General features: G+C 40.0%; 1 protein-coding gene and 1 pseudogene across 2 annotated transcripts in view; both read right to left on the bottom strand.

Annotated features, from left to right (window-relative positions):
• Positions 1 to 100: 100 nt before the first annotated feature.
• Positions 101 to 3,624, bottom strand: LOC309701263 (OX-2 membrane glycoprotein-like; annotated as a pseudogene). Its single transcript, XR_014280819.1, has 5 exons — positions 3,049 to 3,624; positions 1,843 to 2,917; positions 1,061 to 1,145; positions 544 to 881; positions 101 to 429 (listed from the first exon to the last, which is right to left on the bottom strand). The product of XR_014280819.1 is annotated as an OX-2 membrane glycoprotein-like (transcript).
• Positions 3,625 to 4,704: 1,080 nt separating this feature from the next.
• Positions 4,705 to 21,723, bottom strand: part of LOC309701264 (uncharacterized protein) — a 28,508-nt gene continuing 11,489 nt past the window's right edge. Inside the window, exons 4-9 of the mRNA XM_082525357.1 lie at positions 20,943 to 21,038; positions 8,453 to 8,791; positions 8,001 to 8,327; positions 7,742 to 7,843; positions 7,530 to 7,583; positions 4,705 to 7,283 (exon numbers count right to left, since the gene is read on the bottom strand). Coding sequence (XP_082381483.1) covers positions 7,279 to 7,283; positions 7,530 to 7,583; positions 7,742 to 7,843; positions 8,001 to 8,327; positions 8,453 to 8,791; positions 20,943 to 21,038 — 923 coding nt within the window. The 3' untranslated portion in view covers positions 4,705 to 7,278. The remainder of the gene's footprint in view (positions 7,284 to 7,529; positions 7,584 to 7,741; positions 7,844 to 8,000; positions 8,328 to 8,452; positions 8,792 to 20,942; positions 21,039 to 21,723) is intronic.

The raw sequence follows: 21,723 nt of genomic DNA on the forward strand, positions 1-21,723 counted from the left end.
TTAATTTAAAATCTAGAATTTTAGACATGAGGATTACAGAGTAGTGACAAACCCTAATATATATAATGACTTTGAAAAAGGTACCTTCCTTTACCATCTTACCATCATCATTATCGTCATTCCCACCATGCACCTGTTGGACCTCAAGAATCATCACCATCGTTTCTCTCTGAGGAGCAGAGAGCACTCGTGCTGCACATTCCACCTGCGTGCTGTTGTTACGTGAACCTGAGAGCACAGCTGTAGTGGTGACAGTGAATGTAGCATTGGTGTTGGACACACTGACAGTGTTGTACTGTGAGAAGTTGAGGTCTTGTTGTGAGACACTGAGTGTTACAGTGGGAGCAGGTCGACCAGTGGCTGAACAGGAAACAACCTACTCTTCAGTAGAGTTTGACTCTCTGACATCAACAACAGGTTCATGCAGCTCTGTGAAGGATCAGGAAATATTATCAACATGCTCTTACAAACACACAAGCTGCCTACACATTTATGTCCTCCTTGAGGCACTTGTTGTTGGTTAAAGAAGGTAAAAGTTCTCACCATAAACTTGGTGGCAGGGTTTACCTGTGAAGGAGCCTTCAGGATAAGTGTTAAACAGGCAGTGATAGAAGGCTTCATCTTCCTATGTCACATTCCTGATGACTACGATGAGTTCTGTAGTCCAATATATTTAAACTTTACTTTATCTGTGAAGCCGTCATTCACTCTCTGACCAAAGTACTTGTTGTAGGTGGCAACATTTGTCTCCACATCATTTGAACTTTTCTGCCATGCAACCTGAAGGATGTCTTTAGTCTCCAAGAGCTGACAGCTCAGTTCAGCATCTTCTCCCACTGCTGCCAGCACAGTCTGCTGTGTTTGTATCACTGCTGTTAGAGCTGCATGGAGGAAATGAACAGTAAGAATTTCATGCAACAAACTTAAACTGAGTGAAAGAAACAGATGCCACCTCCCTCAGCTTTTCTTTTCTTTTCAAAGATTGATAGACAAAAGCAAACACGTTTCACCTGTTGTACCTCTAATGTGAACATCAGTTACTGCTGAACCGGCTTCTTACCTGCTGGAAGGACTCCGTAGACAAAAAGCAGATATACAAGCACATTCTGTCGCATCATTGCTGCAAGTAGCTGAACTGCAGATTCCTGAGTGCGAAAAAAAAAAAATGGAAAAGTTTTATTTTGAGCAAATGTGACCACATTTACTCCCACGCTCAAAGCCAACGCAGAAAAAGCACTTAAAATCACTAAAAGCAACAAAACGTCCTGCTTTTTATTTACTTTTGCAAAGCTAGTTTGGCTTCCTGAGAATAAAATGTAGGGTGTCACACCACAAAAGAAGTGACGAGCAACTTCATGGTATACCTCTGTCTGTTTCACACTGTTTAAAAAAAAACAAACATACTACATACAACAAGCCATACAACAAGCATACAAATTGCTCACTTTTTTTTTAAACAAAATGCATTAAGTTACACCACCTCTAAATATTCATCCCTGAAGATTTAACATCCCAAGCGTACCGAACTATATGAGCTGCCACCAAACGAGACTGTCATGGTCCTGCGACCATGACTCGGTAACTTTGTGTTTGTGTTCTTTATTGTTATTATTCTCTTTATTATTCTTGGGCTGTTTTGGGATGGTTTGTGTTTTGGGATTTTAGATACTGGGTTTTGGGTTTGTGCTCCCTCTATTGGTCCCTGGTGTTAGTGTTCCCCTGTCTCGTCAGGTTAATCAGGTCCAGCTGTGTCTCCCACCTGTGTGTGATTTCCCAGTGTCTCTCTGTGTACTTATAGTGTGTGTTTGCCTCTGTTCCTCGTCGCGTCGTCTGTATTCATACCTTGTGAAATCCCCTGCGTGCTCTCCCTGCTGTTCTCCCTTCATGTTCAGGTTTGCCACTCCTTTGTGTAGTTTATCCCAGTTTAGTTCGTCCTTAGTTCTGTTTGCCATCTCCACTTTATGTCTGGTATTGTTAATAAATCACCCTTCACATCTGAATAAGTGCTGCATTTGAGTCCTTCCACTCTTCACACGGCCGCTGCCCCGAACCGTGACAGTGACTGTGTGTGAGACCTGACTTGCACAGCAGACTTTGTTGAGAAAATGATATGCATTCATTACTGTGCCGCTTCTGGTTCCCATCAGTTAAATGCAGAATGGTCTGATGCTGTTTCTCTTCTGTTTAGTTTCAGTCTCTGATGTCTACAAAACTCTCAACTCTACTCCGGGAAACCTGAAGAAACAGAGACCTCCAGTGGCCAAGCTGAGCACCTGCTGCTGAAAGAAATAGAAGAAATTCACGCATTGTTTGCATTGTGGAATAATTCCTCAGCATTAGTGATGGGCAGATGAAGCCCCATGAAGCACTGAAGCTTTTCATCCAATTGGTTCACCCCAACGCGAAGCTTCATGAAGCTTCATTTGCTCTAGCAGGACACCTACTGGACGTAAAAATAATAGCTGGCATGAATTTGAAGAGTGTGGCATTTTGCACACAGCCTGTAAATGTCAACAACAAAAGGAGTGTGTAAAACATGTATATTGTAGTGATGGCAGTATACTGTGTATATTTATAGTGGCAGTATGGGAAATGATTATTTGGAAATGCTTGAAATGGAAATGATCATTTACTGTGAGGTGAGGTGTGGTTGGGGTGTGGACAGTAGTTGTGCTTTTGTAACGTTGAGGTATGGACAGCTACACACTGAGGCTTTGAGCCTCAGTCCTGCCCGTTCACATTTTATTCTGTAAAAACTAAATTTTCACTGCTTTTATGACCTTTTTAGTGGGGAGAACATAGCTAGGATTTAATGATTTAACAAATCTTTTGAATCCTTTGTCCTCCACAATGCTAAATGGCTGGGAGTCCTCAATCACCATGCTAACCAGGTCTTCATCTATTTGAGATTGTTCTCCTGAGGAAAGACAATAAAGACAAAGCACAAATATAAATATCACACACGTCACTTATTACAGTTGTATAATATTGTTATATCATTTAGTAACATTACTGCATGCTATATTATCATTGCATTTGATGGCTCACCTGGTCTTGCTCCACAATCGGTGTCCCCCTTATTCTCATGCAAAGCTCTGTAGTGCCTAAGCATGGATGAGGTGTTGTTGTTATATCCCAGCTCCCTGGCACATAGCAAACACTTCACCTTGTACAAAAGTCAAGACAGCTCAACATAAATTGTATTGCACCATCAGTATCATGAAAATACATCTTCTGTAGAAATTTACATACCTTGTTGGGAGGAATAAGATCAAAATGTTCCCACACAGGGGAGGACATCCTCCTCTTCTTAGCTGGCTCCATTCTCTCCTGACTTTCCTCACTCTCATAAACCTCCAAACTGTCACTAACCGCAACTCTCCATCAAACACCCACATTTTTGAATGAAGTCTGAGGGGTTTATATCGCTGTCATATCTCGCGACAAAGTTCGAACCACTTCATGAACCAGTCACGTGGTACAGCCGGGCAGCGAGGCTTCGGACGTCATCATTTTCAGCTCCTCCCATAAATGAAGCAAGCCTCGATACGCGCTTCGCGGAAACGCCCCCTCCATTACTCGACACACGCTCCGAAGCCTCGATACAGAACGTCCCATCACTACTCAGCATATCTAATTTGCCACAAAGAAAATCAGCCATATTTTTGTGGGATTAAATAAAATAACAAAACAAAGCAGTATTTAGTGTTTTTATGAAATAAATTACATGAAATGATTTATCTTATATTGTCTCCTGAATGTTGCCAGCACAGTCTGTTGTGTCTGTTGAACCTTTAACAGGGAAAAATGAATCAGTCAGCAGCAAACAGAAACACTGGCTACAGCAGCATCCGCTTCTTATGTTTTGGAAGGACTCACACACAAAAAGCAAGTATACAAGAACGCAACGTACCATCATCGTTGCAAGTGACATTGTTTTAGTTGAGCTGCAGACTTTTATGGGTATAAAACAATGAAGAAGTTTATAGTGAAAAAATATATGCAAACTCAGTGCAGACATACCACACAATCACAGACAAGTCTAAAAAAACAACCCTGAAGAAAAACAAGTTGCTTTTCTTTCTGTTTTTGTATCCCCAGGAAGTGAAAAGCAAGAGAAACATTTATATTTTTGCCATTTCCCAGTAATCTGTATCAGATCCTCAAGTAAAGATCATTGAAACAACCTGAGCAATCGCACATGATGAATTTTTAACAGGAAAGAAAAAACCTTACATAAACTATTTATCCAATTAGTCATGATGAAATGTGTTCATGTAGAATAAAATGCAACTTTTAATTATGGGAGATGTTAATGAACAGAGAATTGTGTCAGTGAATGCCATCAGGGGTTTGTCAGCAATATTATTCTGATGTACCTTTGTCCCACCTGATTACCTTCATTAAACAGCAGCAGGATAGATGGTGGGTCTGCAGAATGACACACGACATGCAGAATCTTTTATGTTCCTCATTTTGTGTCATTTTTATCTTTTATAATATTTTTTTAAACGTTGAATAATAATATTGTCTTATTAAATTAGAATTTAAAGTGCTTCAAAAACTGCGAGCCACACAATAAAACACAACAAACTTGCATGTCCTTACAAAAAAATTCAAGATTAAACAGGTTTATTGTCACTGTGTTATGGCAAAGTTACAGCTATGGTGCGTTGGAGTGTGAGATTCAAAACAAGACAGAGGTAAGTACATATCCTTTATTAAAAGTATAAAAGATAACAACATGAAAAATATTTTCACTACAGTCATGCATAAAACAGTTCCTCCTGTTCGAGGTTAACATAGCAGATCATCTCCCTCCAGCTCCGTCTATTGCCAGCATCCTCCTCTGTCACACCAACACTCTGCAAGTCCTCCTGATGGCTGACCCCAGTTGTGTACTCCTCGCATGCTCACCTTTCCACCTGTCTCTCTCTCTCATTCACACACATGTATTTTGTCTTTCTTTTATTCCTCTTCTCTACAATGCATGCCTCCACTGCTCCAGGCTCTTCATCTGCTCCCTACTGTCACTACAGATCAAAGTATCATCTGCAAACATCATAGTTCACATAGACTTCTGCCTCATCTCATCAGTCAGCCACATCACCATTGCAAACAAGAAGGAGCTCAGAGCTGATCACTGATGTAATCTCATTTCCTGAACCTACCTGTCACTAAAACGTTCGCTTCAGCACTGCCTCACATCCTTATGTCTTATGACCTGGCCCATCCTCACATACTTCTCTAGATCCAAAAATACCCAGTGAAACTCATTCTGTCCTTCTATATTCTTCTCTATCAACACTCTCAAAGCAAACGTCACATCTGTATTCCTCTTTCTCAGAATAAAGTCATACTCCTTACTGATCATCACTTCTCTTCTTAACTAGCTTCAACAACTATTCCCCATATCTTCATGGTGTGGCTCATCAGCTTTATTCCTCTGTAGTGACTACAGCTCTGCACATCACCCTTGTTCTTGAAAACTGATACCAGTACACTTCTTTTCCGCTCCTTAGGCATCCTCAGTCTGGCTAAAAAGTCCACCGCTGTCTGTCCTAGACACTTCCATACCTGCGGTTGATCCTGGTTAAAGGCATGTCATCAGGATCAATGGCCTTCCACTCTTCGTCTTCATCATAGCTGCCCTCACTTCCTCTTTACTAATTCTCTCCACTCTCTGATTCATTAACACTCTGATTCACTCTACCTTGCTCTGCCACTTGCTTCATTCATTATCTCCTAACAGTACTCCTTGTTACTGAGCAGTTTTCGCTGTAGTTAATCGCTCCTGTAAAATTGTCAGATGTCAGATGTCTATTCATATTAATGTACAGAATTCACCTGCTTGCTGCTACTACTGCACTACTGCACATTCACCCAGTGTACATACTACATGTATATATATATAATGTTCTTCCTCTACACCCCCCCCCAATTTTTGCACATGTCGAGGAGCGTGTCAGGCTACATTTCACTGTGTGTTATACTTGTATAACTATGCATGTGACAAATAAAGAACCTTGAACCTATAGTTAACCACGCTAACCAGCTGCACATCCTTTCCAGCTCAATCTCTCTCTGTCACTTTTTTTTTTTTTTTTTTTTTATCTTATCTTCAAGTAGTCTCAACTTTATTAATGTAGTACTGTAACTCTGTTCCAGGCATACTGACAAAAGCACTTAAAGAACTCACTTTTAAAATATTACTCTGCTATGCTTTTACTCTTACTTAAACTCAAACTATGTCCACACACACTGATGTTTTTTAGGAATTTTGTTTGCATGTTTACGCGATAAATGGGCTGGCAGGAGTTTCTGAAAAGCTCCTATTTTACTGATACCAAAACACTATTTACGTTCAGACTAAAGGCCAAAGCTACGTTCACCAAAATGTACCTGTGACCGTAACCTCACACCGCCGCTTTTTCTGCAGCTCTTTTGTTTCTTTCAGTCTGTGGTATGTGTGTAGCCTCTTCATATTTTTGAGGTGGATTTAAACTGTTTCCAACACCATCCCTTTCATGTGAACGTGTAGGGGAAACCCTTGATTAGCTAAGCAAGTTCATGACCAGCTTTGTGTTACTGAAAGATATCCTGGGTATGTTAAACTAGCTTCACAGTACAGGGCCCTTGGCAGCTCATAGTCACTGAGTCAACCACAAACTCCTTTGTATACTGAATTATTTTAGCACCATGAATACAAAGTAGAATATTAGTGAAGTGGAAATCATTTTACCATCATTTTCACCATCATCAGTCCTCTGCCAAATTATTTTAATCTTTCTACAGCTTTAGACAGAGCAGAGGATGGGATATAGGATATATGTCAGGTACATCTTTAAAAATAATTTTACCAGAAGTTACACATGTTCACATTCCAACTCTGTGTTACTCTGAGGCATGTATTTATGTCTACGTCTGAGTTACAGCTGATGGTTTTAGGTGATCCTTGTTGCACTGTATTTAACTGCTGTTAGACTGTATTCAGTTTAACAGTAAAAAAAAATGCCACGCATTTAAAGTGTGCATGTAACTCACATGGTATAACGGCAAGGTATAAAATATTATATTTTAGATATTTTATTGCTATAAAAAATTTATTTCATTTTAGCAACATAATGCAGAACATTTTAGACAGCAGCAACAAAAGATTGGTATTTTTTTTGAAGTGCTTAAAACAAGATAAACATTTTACAGTGAGCTGTATAAAACGTATGTAAAGAGCCTTAGATGGAAGCTGAGTTTTAGAGAAGTAAAGATGTGGAGGGGTCATCAGTCTGTGAAAGAAACATTTTGGGGGTTCAGTCAACTAAAGAGTCAGCGAATCTAGAGATTCTACACACACTGAATCCATACATGCAAATTTGAACCCAGCAAACATCTCCCAATATTGGTGTCTATGTGGTGCAGATTTAATAAACCGAGGGAGGAAAATTAATACTTACACAAAGACACATCGATTTATCTTCCAAAGAATTATTAAATAAACATGTAGAAAATGGATATTTATCAAACTGACTTACCAATAATGTCATTGGCTGATTTTTGTGGTATTTTATTTGTTGTTCTCAGGGTCCCTGAGTGACAGAAGGATTTCAAACTTTTAAATAATAAATATTTGCAGATATTAGACAGGTGTCAGTGTAGGTCACATATAAGAGTCATAAAGCATTCTGTTTTAATAGGAAGAGACACATTAAAATAGGACACAAAATAAGTCAAGAGTGAAAGTTACCTCTTCTTGTCTTTTTTTTAAGCAGGACAGCTATGAAAGTGGCTACACAAGCAAAGACTATCTGCCCCACTGCTACACCTGATGCAATGATCCAGAAGGAAACTGTGAGAAAAGCAGGAAAAATATGACACTGATTAACACTGACACATCAATCATGGATCACAGTGAAATGTAGACCTACTGAAGTCATTGTTATTAGCTCCAAATTGACTCAGATAGCATCACTCTATAAATCTGTGACTTTGAAAAAGTTTCTCACCATTATAATCAGCAGTAGCAGCAGCATACACCTGCTGGACCTCAGGAACCGTCACCATCACCTCTCTGTGAGGAGCAGAGAGCACTCGTGCTGCACATCCCACCTGTGTGCTCTGTTTAAGTGAACCTGAGAGCACAGCTGTAGTGGTGACAGTGAATGTAGCGTTGGTGTTGGAAACATTGACAGTGTTGTACTGTGAGAAGTTGAGGTCTTGTTGTGAGACACTGAGTGTTATAGTGGGAGCAGGTCGACCAGTGGCTGAACAAGATACAACCCACTCTTCAGTAGAGTTTGACTCTCTGACATCAACAACAGGTTCGTGTAGCTCTGTGAAGGATCAACAAACACTTTAAGAAAAATGATTTTAAAATGCGATCAACATCTGACAAATTTTCATTTGTTATCTTTTTTGCTGGAGCCTATTGTAATTTGAAGAAGGTAAAAGTTCTTACCATAGACTTGGAGGCAGGGTCTACCAATAAAGGCTCCTTCAGGATAAGTGTTAAACAGACAGCGATAGCATCCTTCATCCTGCTCTGTCACATTCCTGATGACTATGGAACAGTTCCATAGACCAGCATGTTTAAACTTAACTTTATCTGTAAAGCCGTCATTCACTCTCTGGCCAAAGTACTTGTTGTAGGTGGCAACATTTGTCTCCACATCATTTGAACTTTTCTGCCATGTGACCTGAAGGACGTCTTTAGTTTCCAAGAGCTGACAGCTCAATTCAGCATCTTCTCCCACTGCTGCCATCACAGTCTGCTGTGTTTGGATCACTGCTGCTGCACCTTTAACAGAGAAAAATGAATCAGTCATCAGCAAACAGAAAGACTGGCTACTGAAGCATCTGTTCCTTACCTGTTTGAAAGACTCCACACACAAAAAGTAGATACACAAGCACACAATCTGCCATCGCTATTGCAAAGTAACACGTTTGAGATGAATAGGAGACCTTTTTGGATATCAAAAGGTGTAAAAGGTTGGTAGTAAGTGAATAAATGCACACTGAAACTACACAGAAATCAGGGCAGACATACCGCACACTCACAGTTGAGTTAAAAAGTAACTGAACGAAAACAATTGACTTCTCCTTCAATTCTTTTTTTTAACACAAGGAAGGGATCTGCATCAGATCACTTCCTTGTGCTTTCTCAGTAGTCTGTATCAGATCCTCAACAAGTTTACAAAAAACATCCTTTTTAACAGGAATGCCAAAAAGCAAAAAATATTACCTCAAACAAATTATCCCATCAGTTATGGCCTGGTCGTGACCTGATGTCACACACACATGACCGTGGTTTTGCTGTTTGTCACATTATTAAAGTCAGCATTATGTACTGTAATATGCAGACATTAATCTGAGACTCTTTGGATCATTCTGAGTCTCATTAATTATTGCATTAAAACAGATATTTCAATGTTGTATATCAGATATCTGAGAACGAAGAAAACCAACTATGTGTTTGTGGTGTCGCAGAGCTGTATGACTGCACTTGTGTTCATTATGGGTCTGTTTCTATAATTTTGTTTCTAACGTGAATATTTGCACAGACTGACAAACTTCATGTTTCATTCAGTTTATGCAGACTCAATTTATCTTTGATTAAGAATAAAGATGTTTTACTATTATAGAATATGAATAAGCTCTGTTATAGCACTCTGTATCATTTTAAACATAAAAGGCTGGATGTTAAAACCTTTGACCCTCTTATGTGTTTTTAGCCACAGCTTTTTAATCAACTTTATTAAACAGCGGTAGAAATGTGACCATGTGCCATCACTGTTGCAAATGGTCAAGTTTTAGTTAAAGTGCTCTGGGCATAACACTCAGAGATAAACAAAGTAAATATAGACACAGACTACACAAGAAACACTAAGCTTTAACACCCACAGGCAAGCGTGGGTGTTTCTTCCCTTTTCATGCTTCTTCGCCTAATAATTAGAGTTACTATTGCATCAAGTTCCCATTAGTCTAATGCAGAGGAGGCCTTTGGTTGTAGGGTATTTTTATTTAAAGTTTCACGGTCCTGGGTCTTTTGACCCAGCGGTTTGTGTTTCTTACTATTATTATGTTCTTGCGTTCTAGCTTATTCTTATTAGACTTTTTAGTTCCAAGGGTTTTGATTCTGTGCTCCCTCTGTTTAGTGTCTGCCCGTGTGTTCCCTCTGTTCTGTCTGTATAGCGTCTCTGAGTCCAGTCTGTGTATTTCCTGTTTTTCTTTGAAGGTCCATGTCCTATTTCAGTATTTTTAGTTTCGGTTGCTCTGTCTTGTTAGGTCTAACTTCTCCCGACTGTGTTCCCACCCGTTCCTTGTTCCCTCATGTTCCTGCCTGTGTATTTATAGTGTGTGTCCTCCAGTGTTCAGCGTCACGCTGTACCCTCATCTTATGCTGTGTGTTCTGTTTGCCTGCCTGTGTAAGGTTATTTTTGTATTTTCAGTCTGTTACTTTTGAGTTCAGCATTAAAGCTGTTTTGACTTCACGGTTTGCCTCTATGAGTCCTGCGTTTGGTTCCTCCATACTGCCTGCCTGCACACAGCCTTGACATAAAGAGCCAACGTGATGCCTATTAGCTTCGGTAACTCTACCATTATATCACTGTATCAGGTGAGAAAACATCCTCCATCTCCACATAACTATGAAGCAGCATAGTTATCCTCTAAAGTCTCTGTTTACTTTGTTCCAAAACAATCATCTTAACCAGAGACGACATCAGGACTTGTTCAGTAATTTACAGGACTGAACAACAACAGCAGCACAAGTTCAGATTCTAATTTAGATTGTATGTCCACTGCAGTTTAATCTGCTATCATTTAGTTAATATGAAAACAATGTTAGTGTTAGATGTTTAAGTCTGTAGTCGGCTTCATGTTCGAGTTAATCCTGTAATATAGGCTAATATAACTGACAGGGGATTTCTAAACATCACCCCGCAGTTCTTCAGCTGAGACACCTGAGTTAGAAAACACAAACACTGCAGTTGTCTTTTACTTGCGAGGACGGTCACAGAGCGCTCTTCCTTGCAGGAGGCACTCACGGACTCGCGCTGTATCACTGTCAGCGTTCTTTATTTATACAAGCTTGTGTCTGTGTGTACAAAGATAACAGAGTTATTCTAAGAACTCAGAGCTGAGGTTCCCCTTTTCTAAGTCTGCATGTTCTTACAGAAAGAGGAAGCTGTTAGTTGTTTATCACACAAGAGTTCATGTCAAAAGTCACATAGACATTTGCTTAGTGTTCAATAAAAGAACACATTTCATGAAGCTGATCACACTATATACAATTTCCCCCTGACAATAACTAAATCATTTTTTTTAAAAAATACAGTTAATTACATTAACCCTTTCATGCATAGAGGTCACTACAGTGAACAGCTATTCAAAGGCTGTTTGCTTGTATTTGTGTCAGTGTTGATGGTGTACTTGCACATAAACCACTACATTGGACACTGATGTGTCACTCCATCACAACTCTGGTCATTTAATGTTACTATAGATGTACGACATGTGTCATTTTAATTATTGTTATTTCATCCTGTCATGCATGAATTATGACAACCTCAATCTTTAGGCATGAAAAGATGAATAAAAATACTTAAAGAAAAAATCCTGATTGAGGTTGTCATAATTCCTGATTGAATGGGTTACACAATGGGTTACACTTTTGCAATGAAAATAAACCAATAACAACAAACAAACAAACAAACAATTTAGGATTCAACAGCTTGAGGCTACGTCCACACGTACCCGGGTATTTTTGAAAACGCAGATTTTTCTATGCGTTTGCACCTTTTTTTCCCACACGTAAACGGCGTTTTCGGTCACTGAAAACGGAGATTTCTAAAAACGCCTGCCAGGGTGGATATTTTTGAAAACTCCGTTTTTGCATTTACGTGTGGACGAGAAAAACGGAGAAAACGCAGTGTCAAAGGTGTGCGCCTTTTTTGACGTCACACTGTGCGCCACGTTGTTTTGGTGAAATTAATTTCTACAATACTGTTACTGTTAATTGTACTCTCTGCAGTGTTTAAATGCTTACATATACACACACAGTTGCTGTCCCTCCACACATACGACTCGGTTCTGCTTCTATGCCCCATCCTTGTTTACTATTTCCCACCGAGGCTTCTAGACTTCTGATTGGCCAACATTTCTACACGGTTAGGAATATATCGCCACCTGTTGCTTTGGCATGTTCGTAGCAGCGTTTTCCTTCATTTCTGCGTTTACGTGTGGACGGGATTATTTTTTAAAATGAAAACGGAAAATCTCCGTTTTCAAAAATACCCGTGTACGTGTGGACGTAGCCTTATTGTGACTGTGCGAGGACGGAGCGCTGGAGTGTGACATTCAAAACAAAACAGACAAATATTTAAAAAAATCTAGTATTAAAGTATAAAGTGTCAGAAATATCAGCATTAAAAAAATAAAAATTAACAATTGAAATCTGGAAGAGTGGCTAAAGCTCAGCCCCAACTGGGTCATGTTTAGGCACAACAAGCCTTAACAGATCTCCAAGCAAATGTCTAAAAAATAAAGGACTCGGGGTGTTGCAATGACCCAAAGTCAAGAGCTCAAACTGACTCAAATGCTGTAGTGGGATCTTCAGAGAGCTGTGCAAAAGTTCTGTCACTGAAGGATATAAAAAAAACAACAACAGCAATAGAATAATATTAAACACAAAGTGAACCCGTCTTCCTTCATTAAATAGGTTCTTTTAGATGTTAAGGAGGAATTGACTTAACCAGGCTGGCGGAGAATGAAGACAACCGGACACCTGCTGCAGATGGGGAATCAGTGAACTTTTATTGAGACAGAGACAAGCTCTCAACACAGCTCACATCAGGAGATTCCTGATATTTGCTGTGAGGATGAGTATATATTCTCTAAAACTTACAGGAGGGGGTTGTGAGGAAAGTGCTGCATTAGCAGAAAAACAACTCCATAAAAGGAAATCGGCCTTGGGTGTTCTAGTCTCTTCGCTTGCAGATATCTTTCACCTGCAGGCTGAGGCGATCGCTTCTTATCGCTCTCAAGGCCAAAGTCGTGAGCACATTTTTATTACACAGTTGCACAGTAACTTTAAAGCTGAACAATATTTAAAGCTGAATAATGTTTAAAGCTGAACAATATTTAAAGCTGAATAATGTTTAAAGCTGAACAATATTTAAAGCTGAATAATGTTTAAAGCTGAACAATATTTAAAGCTGAATAATGTTTAAAGCTGAACAATATTTAAAGCTGAATAATGTTTGATCAGATTATATTTTCTTCAAATCCCCCTTTTGACCCATCTTAAATGGGTCAACACACAAAAATAAGTAACATTCAAAGGAACACAGAGACGTGTCGAAGCCTGGCTCGAAAAACTCCTCGGGTCTTTTCATTTGTCTTTATCTGTCATTGCAGATGAGGAGAAAAGAGTCCAGGCACCACCCTGCCCAGGGGTCGGCTGCAAGCAGTCTCGGTTCCCGATGAAAGCAGTAACAGCTGTCCTGCACAAAAGGGTACAACGAGTTAGTGCAACCAGGGTAGTGACACAAAATTAACAGTTCCTGTAACTCAGCAACCAAAAAGCATAAGTAATGATAAAAATGTGGAGAGTACAGAGTATACTATAATAATGAGAGATATAAACGTGAAAATGTGAAAGAATAAATCAACCGTAAAATAAACTCAGAACGGTAACTGCTAAGGACATTCAAAAGTGAATATGGTAACACTGGAGAGGAAGTGGTGGGCAAGACCCTAGGGGCTACATTTGTCAGATTGGGACTGTCAGAAGGGGGCGAAGCTTTTGAACTTGAAGGTGTCAGAAGTGTCGGGGGCCCTTCACAGATCAGGATTATGCCAATGGGAATGAGACCCAGGGCCAGGAAGCAAACAAAGACGCAACATCTTTGCCTGCCTGTCATTTCAGGGGGAAAGGGCCAAGACATGTTTACTTAGCTTGGATGTCGTCTAATAGAGGATGATGGGGCACAGAAAGGTGGTCCAGTTCCCCCCACCTCGCCAAGGGCGTGTTCTAGGAGTTAAAGAGCAACAACCTGCAATCTGTACCAAAAAATCTTCATAGTCCCACCGGAAAATCATAAGAGTAATAAACGATTCAGCTCAACAGACAAGTATCATGTTCAGGTTTCTCCAATCATTAAATCACTATTATTGCCACAATTTGCTTTATTCACCCTTTGGGCAATGTTATTCCAAGAGAGAGAGAGAGAGAGAGAGAGAGAGAGAGAGAGAGAGAGAGAGAGAGAGAGAGAGAGAGAGAGAGAGAGAGAGAGAGCCCCTAATGGCCAGTTAGTGGGCTCTAGGTCAAACTGTCCCCAAATTTGTTATTTGTTATTATTACTTGTTTTCATGTCACTTGTCTGTTTTCTACTGCACCCCTCTCACCAAAGCAAAGCAAACATTAGCAGCACATTGACCGTAGTCAGGCATCCTCATTCCATAGGTGCTATAAAACATTTCCTGTAAAAGAATCACAGTTTTCAAGACAGGGTGTGTCTCCCCCAACACTCTCACCAGAATACAGTGTAATAGCATCCCCAACTCCTAACCCATAAACACCGTTTCTTCACACATCCGCCCAGAAATCCTGTAATAGAAAAACATTAAAACTGTAACCCTGTAGGGAAGAAAATGTAAATGGTAACGCTGCGCAGTTACCTCTGTAAGCCACACAAGACAAAAAAAATGGCATTTACAGGTTCACTCATCCTCGAATATTTTGTCATCCTTCTACTCCTGTAAAAGAAACCCACATAAATTCATCCACCCTTTTATCCTATCTAGGTGGAGGTGGTTAACCTTGAGTCATGGTCAAGTCTTGTCATCTTTTACCAGTCAGTCCGTTTGTTTTTATTCCCAGTCTTTCATCCATTCATCCGTTCTTTGCTGATAGTGAAACCTGTCGTCGCATCTAGTTTCCACACTCAGCAAAATGACGTCATCTCAAAAAGAAACAAGAACTTGAGTTTGGATTACCTCGCTGAATCCTTTTTTAAACAGGGACTCTCGTTTCTAATTGTCCCCACAAGTGTTTCCTCCAGAACCCATTTCAATGCGGAGAAACTCACTTACAACAATTTTCTCGCCGACGTGTAATGCTTGTAATTTCCGATGTGCAGATCTGCTTAAAGAAAAGATTCACAAACAAAAATCAGTAAATATAAAACAAAATAAAATGAAAAATAACAAAAACAAAATGCAGACGCCCGGGTCTTAGGACTTGTCACTGAATATTCTTCCCATCAATAAAAATACCAACCTAAACCTACACAGAGTCAAATCAACACCATCTCAACCTTTTCATATTCATAAACCTATATGTTTTGCGTTCGTGAAACAAAATTGAACCGTTAAGTAAGTTGAGCTCTTGAAATGTTTTAATTCTCTTAATTCTGCCAGTTTATTTCAACACTTATTCAATGACTTTTATTCAACTGCTACTTGGTCACTCGACTTTTACCTGTTCAAATTGCCTAGGGTTCAACAAAGTCTAGATCCCCGTTATCATGAAACTTGAACGGTGTACGATGATTTACTTACAGTAATTTAGAATCATCACTCAACCTAGCTCTACTACTGGCACTGCGTGACTTTTCTCACACTGGAAACCAGAATTTAGTACAGAACTTTAATGCCTCAGGCAATCGCGTTCAAGGGCTGCCCCCCCTTCTCTTCTTCTTTGTCCGTGTGTTCCTCCTTTATTAAATCTCCATCACAATGACGTGGCGCTCTGAAATAAAACTCACACTGTTAATTCCTCGTTTTCACTCTGCACCACTGCTCAGAGTGTTTTCTTTTCTTTTTAGTGTAGAGTAAACAATTAAGTCGAGGCCTTAAGCCCCAGATATCTCGCACGGGCATCATTTTCATAACCAAACCGCTCCGGACTCTGCTCCCCAGACCACACAAATGCCCTCTGGGCTTATTATTATAGCAAATTCTGTATTTAACTTTGTTGTGTGCAGCATTGAGCCTTTGTCAGTACAGCATTCTTCATTGCAGCAGCTGGAGCATTGTGTGTCACTTCTCAGTAAATTAAATCAACATTTTGATTTTAGTGCATGGGTATGTATCAGTTTTTACTCCCTCAACAAGTGCATAAGTGTTCATGTGTGTGTTTCCCTTCATTCTAAGTAGGCGCATGCAGAAGTGTGTGTTCGTGTGTTGGTATATGTTTGTGTTCATCACCTTCCTGTTCTGTAGTTTAGGTAAACCAGCGGCCTGACGCATGGCCTAGGGTCCTCCCCTCCTCTTTGGGTCTGTTTTCATCCGTTGTTGCAGCTGCCTGCATCTTCTCCTTGTACCTTGACCCTTTTGCTTCTGTATGGTCCACGGCCTTCTGCAGCTCTGCTGTTCGGCTCTTCTCAGAGGTCAGCATCCTTCTGCTCACCGTCCCTTTTCCTCCGGGCTTAATGCGCGTCTCGTCACAGCTCTGTCAGCTGACGCAGCCTGGGAATTTCCCCCGTGTAGTGAAACGGGCTTTAGGTTTAGTGCTCTCCGTCTCTGCTGCATGAGATCACTCTTTTGCAGCACTGTTGACATCCTCAAGTTGTTGTTGTGAGTCCAGCTGCTGTGGCCTTCAGGGGTCAAAGGGTCAAAGATGGTCGCGGAGAGGGCAACGATGGTAGAGGGGAGGGTAGGAGTCCAGGTCAGCTTCGGCTCTCAGAAAAAACAAAAACAAAACAAAACAGGCGAACAGGAAAATGATGTTGTGTTGGCTGTGCTGTGTTGGCTGTGTTATCCCGAGAGGGGAGAAACAACGAGATCTCGTCTCCCCCCTTTTTTGTTTTTTTTTTTTTTTTTTCACCATATAATCAACTCATAACCCCTCAAGTTGACAGGACAACACAGGTACGTGTTAAAATTCTTAAGATCCTGTTTAGAAACCTAAAAAGGAATTTCCTATCATTCAGTAGTCATTTGTCTTAAACGATCAACAAAAACATGTCCCAAGTCGACCCTTTTAACCACTAAATTTGTCGTGTCCTCACTTAATCCTCAGACCAGTGTCTTTGTCTTTTGACGTTACGTTGTTGTCCTGCAACCCAAAGCGTTTAATTGTCAGTAATGTATAAACTATATCATTTAAAAACAGGTGTATGTTAAGTGTCGCTACTTTAACCTTGCATGTACGTGCACATGTATGTAAGCTGTTTCTTCATTGCATGTATGGGTGCGTCTGTATATGGGTTACTTTAACTTTTTCTCAAACGAGGCATTTCTCTAACACGCACATGTGTCTGTTCCTCACCCTTCTCATATCTTTCTCTGGTTGTGTGTGGTTTTATTTGTTTCAGTGATTTACCAGGAACATCTTTTCCTTTTCTCCATGTCTTCCGCCAGAGGTTAACACTGGTGAGATTCAGGGACACAGCACCCAGAGCAGTTCAGCGAGAAAAACCCGCCTCAAACTACATTCTCTCTTTTTTGTTTTACCGGGAGGGGTGAGGACAACTCTGGTGTCCAGCCGTGAATTTTAGCCAAAGCTTGGCCTGTCTTCTGCTGCCGTACTCAGGCTTCCAGGTTAAGAAAAAACACCTGTATGAAGACACTAAACTTACATTTAGTATTTGTATAAACATAACTGCCTAAATCATTGAACTCTTGAGGAGGGTGTATTTCAGAATCAGAATCAAAATCAAAAACTTTATTGTCATTGTCATGAGACCGACGACATTAAGAATGGTCCCCGATCATTGCATCATCCCTAGTAATATCAAATATAAAAAAACAATAAAATTCAATCAATAAAATAGATAGAATACTTAAAATACTAAGTATTCCCACCGTCATGCTTCAGACCGTGCATAGATTAACACAAGAGTGGCATGGTGGACATTTTTGTAGTATTCAGATGTGTTATTGCAGTTGGATAACAGCTGTGTTTTGAGTCTATTAGTCCTTGCTCTGATTGCCCTGTACCGTCTGCCTTAGGGCAACAGTTCGAACAGGCAGTGGCCAGAATGTGAGGTGTCTTTTATGATGTTTTGGGCCTTTTTAAAACAGTGGGCGTTGTTTGACTCTTTACTAACTTTAAAACCCCACCATAACAATTTCTCACTGACAAACTTCTATGCATCCATTTAAACATGCGAAGCCAGCACAAAATCACACACATACCCCTACAGCAAAGCTTTAACATAACCACAATGCAACTCCTCCCTTAAACGGGAGAAATCACCCTGAATCAACCAACTCTATATAAAACGTCAAACAAAGATAAACCACAAACATTTCTACACTTCTGTGTCTTCCACGCAGCACAATAGGCAGAAAAACACCGATTACTCACAGTCTACAACAAAAGAAAAACCTGCTCTTTTCACAACTCTCACAGCTAAAGTCAAAACTCTTACCCAGTGCCTCTGAAATAATAAAAAATCACCAAATACTCGATTACTCTTTTCACTCGCTCCCTCTCACTCCCTTCTTCCTCATACAGCATACACGCTCGCTCCCGCGGACCCGCTCGGCCCCGCGGGCTCACTCGGCCCCCACCTTTTTCCTCTCACAGAGACAGAGAGAGAGACCCTTTTCCTTTTTTTTTTTTTATTTCTCCAGCACACATACACACACAGAATCCCAACTGAGAGAAAGAGGGAGAGAAGAGAAAAGAGTTGTAGAGAGGAAGTTTTTTAGCAGGAGTTTCAGATCTAACAGATTTATACAACTTATTTACACACACCGGTAATTTATGTTCTATTTATTGATTTTAAAGGAGAATTTGGTCCAGCTGGGTTTCTGTCTCTGTTAGGCACTAACAGCTGGGGCGCTGCTTTAAAGGTGAGTCAGCACTGAAATATCCCTTCAGGTGTTACCAAGCTTCTACCAAACCGGAGTCTGGCGGGTAACCTTGCCTAGAGCTTCCTGATAGGGGTGCTAGTTGGTTGTCACCTTGTTCACACGTCTCATTCACACTTCATACATTACCTGCAGTCACTCATTACCCTCCTTATGTATGTAATAAATGTGTAAAAAAAAAATTCTATGTGTGGTGTATTATTTTAACCAAAAGAGGAACCTAGTTCCTTTAATTGTGTAATCTGTGAACAACGGAGAACCAAACTGTCCTGCCCAGTGTTCCACAGCAAGCATTCAGCGTGTATTTATGTGTGTCCAATATCAAACAGAACATCAAAACATTTAAAACACTAAAATCATCGGGGTTTTAAGAAGAGATCCGTTTTCTCCTATTGATCAAAGGGACCCGTCCTTTGGACTCCAACCAGTACTTCTCTTTTTTAAGTTTTAGAGGATCTTTTCTAATAAAGTCCTCTGGGCCTTCCTAACCCTTCTGTAGTTTAGAGAATATTACTAAAAAATATTCTCAAGGCCTTTAACCTTTTAATTTGTTTAGAAAGGCGTTACTAATAAACCCTTTCAAGGTCCCAGACCTGCTGAGGTATTTATCCGACACCGGAGAGCGACCCGTCGGCCGCAACCGTGGTCAGACCTCAGTTCACTCTTATCTTTATTCACTTATTCACTTATTTCTTATTCACTTATCTCTTATTCACTTGTCTGATTCTCAACAAGCCTTAAGTAAGCCAGACAATTTTGGTTATGAATTACTAGGAGTTTGGACACTAAGTATTTTTATAATGTTCAATATAGCAGAAATAAAAGGTCTGCTTACCTTGTTTTTTGTGTGCACACAGCTTTTGTCCAAACTCCGTTCACTCAGACCACAGCCGATGTCCTCCCATCCGTCCAGTTAACCTGGAGCGGATCCTGTTCGTGACGCCAATTGAAGGATATAAAAAAAACAACAACAGCAATAGAATAATATTAAACACAAAGTGAACCCGTCTTCCTTCATTAAATAGGTTCTTTTAGATGTTAAGGAGGAATTGACTTAACCAGGCTGGCGGAGAATGAAGACAACCGGACACCTGCTGCAGATGGGGAATCAGTGAACTTTTATTGAGACAGAGACAAGCTCTCAACACAGCTCACATCAGGAGATTCCTGATATTTGCTGTGAGGATGAGTATATATTCTCTAAAACTTACAGGAGGGGGTTGTGAGGAAAGTGCTGCATTAGCAGAAAAACAACTCCATAAAAGGAAATCGGCCTTGGGTGTTCTAGTCTCTTCGCTTGCAGATATCTTTCACCTGCAGGCTGAGGCGATCGCTTCTTATCGCTCTCAAGGCCAAAGTCGTGAGCACATTTTTATTACACAGTTGCACAGTAACTTTAAAGCTGAACAATATTTAAAGCTGAATAATGTTTAAAGCTGAACAATATTTAAAGCTGAATAATGTTTAAAGCTGAACAATATTTAAAGCTGAATAATGTTTAAAGCTGAACAATATTTAAAGCTGAATAATGTTTAAAGCTGAACAATATTTAAAGCTGAATAATGTTTGATCAGATTATATTTTCTTCATCACTCACAGTAAAACATCATTCCTTTAGCTTATGTGCGTTTAGCTTCTGTGTCTGGTGCATTTGTTAAGATCAACTCACTTGGCAGAAAGTTCATATTAAACAGTTGTGTTGCTGTGAGCTGTGTGTTCACCACACAGCGTGTTGCTTACAAGACGTAAGCAACACGCTTACGTTGATCGTTTTTTGGATTGTTGTAATTTGGTGTTTGTTCACCTTGTCGTTATTCTTCTTCATAGGTGCTCTGATTGTTCAGATAAAAAAAAAAAACCCAAAAAAACCCAAATATATTTAAAATGTACTGAACTAAACTGAGTGAGGAAAACAGTCTTACCCATGAATGTTATTGGTTGATTTTTCTGCTGTTTTACTCCTCTAAAGATCACTGAGTGATAGAAGGATTTGTAGTTTAAATAAATATCTGCAGCTATTACTGGATAGATGTGGGTTTAGGCTCTTGGAGTCATAAATCATTATCATGTTAATAGAAAGAGATGCATTACAATAAGACACACATTAAACCACATGTGAAAGGTACCTCTTCTTGTCTTTTTCGTCAAGCAGCACAGTGGAGCAACGAAAGGAACAAAGACCAACACCACTACTGCAGCTATTACAGTGATCGAGGAAGAATCTGTGAGAAAAAACAAAATATGACAGAGATCAAAACTGATACATCAGTCATGGATCAACTTGAGACTTACTGATGTCAATGATGTTAGATCCCAGTCAAACTGACCCAGAAATCACCAATCTGTAAATGTGCGAAAGAGTTTTTCACCATCACCATCATCATCAGGTGTCTGTTGGACCTCATCACAGTCAGCTCTCTGTGAGGAGCAGAGAGCACTCATGCTGCACATCCCACCAGTGTGCTGTGTTTACTAGTGATGGGTCGGTTGCGAACGAAATGGCTCTTCGAGCCGGTGTTCTGACAAACCATCCTACTATGGCAAAACGTCCTACCCGTAGGATAATTTTACAGTGTCCCCTGACAAACAGTCCTACTTTGGCAAACCGTCCTAACAGTAGGATAATTTTACGCTGCCTTATGACAAACTGCCCTACTTTGGCAAAATGTCCTACTGTACATAATTTATGCACATTTCTGCTGCCAAACAATAATTCCAGCACAAATTTAAGTAGGGTATGACGGTTTGCCACTTAACTTTGCCCATCACAGTATGCTGATATTCATAAAGCCAGTACGGTTTGACACTTCTTTTTACCCATTAAAGTGTGCTTGTAGGTCACATTCACAAAGGTAGCATGTTTTGGCACGTAATTCTTCCTGTCAGAATTATGCTTCTTGCTCTTAT

The sequence above is a fragment of the Aulonocara stuartgranti genome, assembly GCF_965226115.1.
Source record: "Aulonocara stuartgranti genome assembly, chromosome: 23".
Taxonomy (NCBI): domain Eukaryota; kingdom Metazoa; phylum Chordata; class Actinopteri; order Cichliformes; family Cichlidae; genus Aulonocara; species Aulonocara stuartgranti.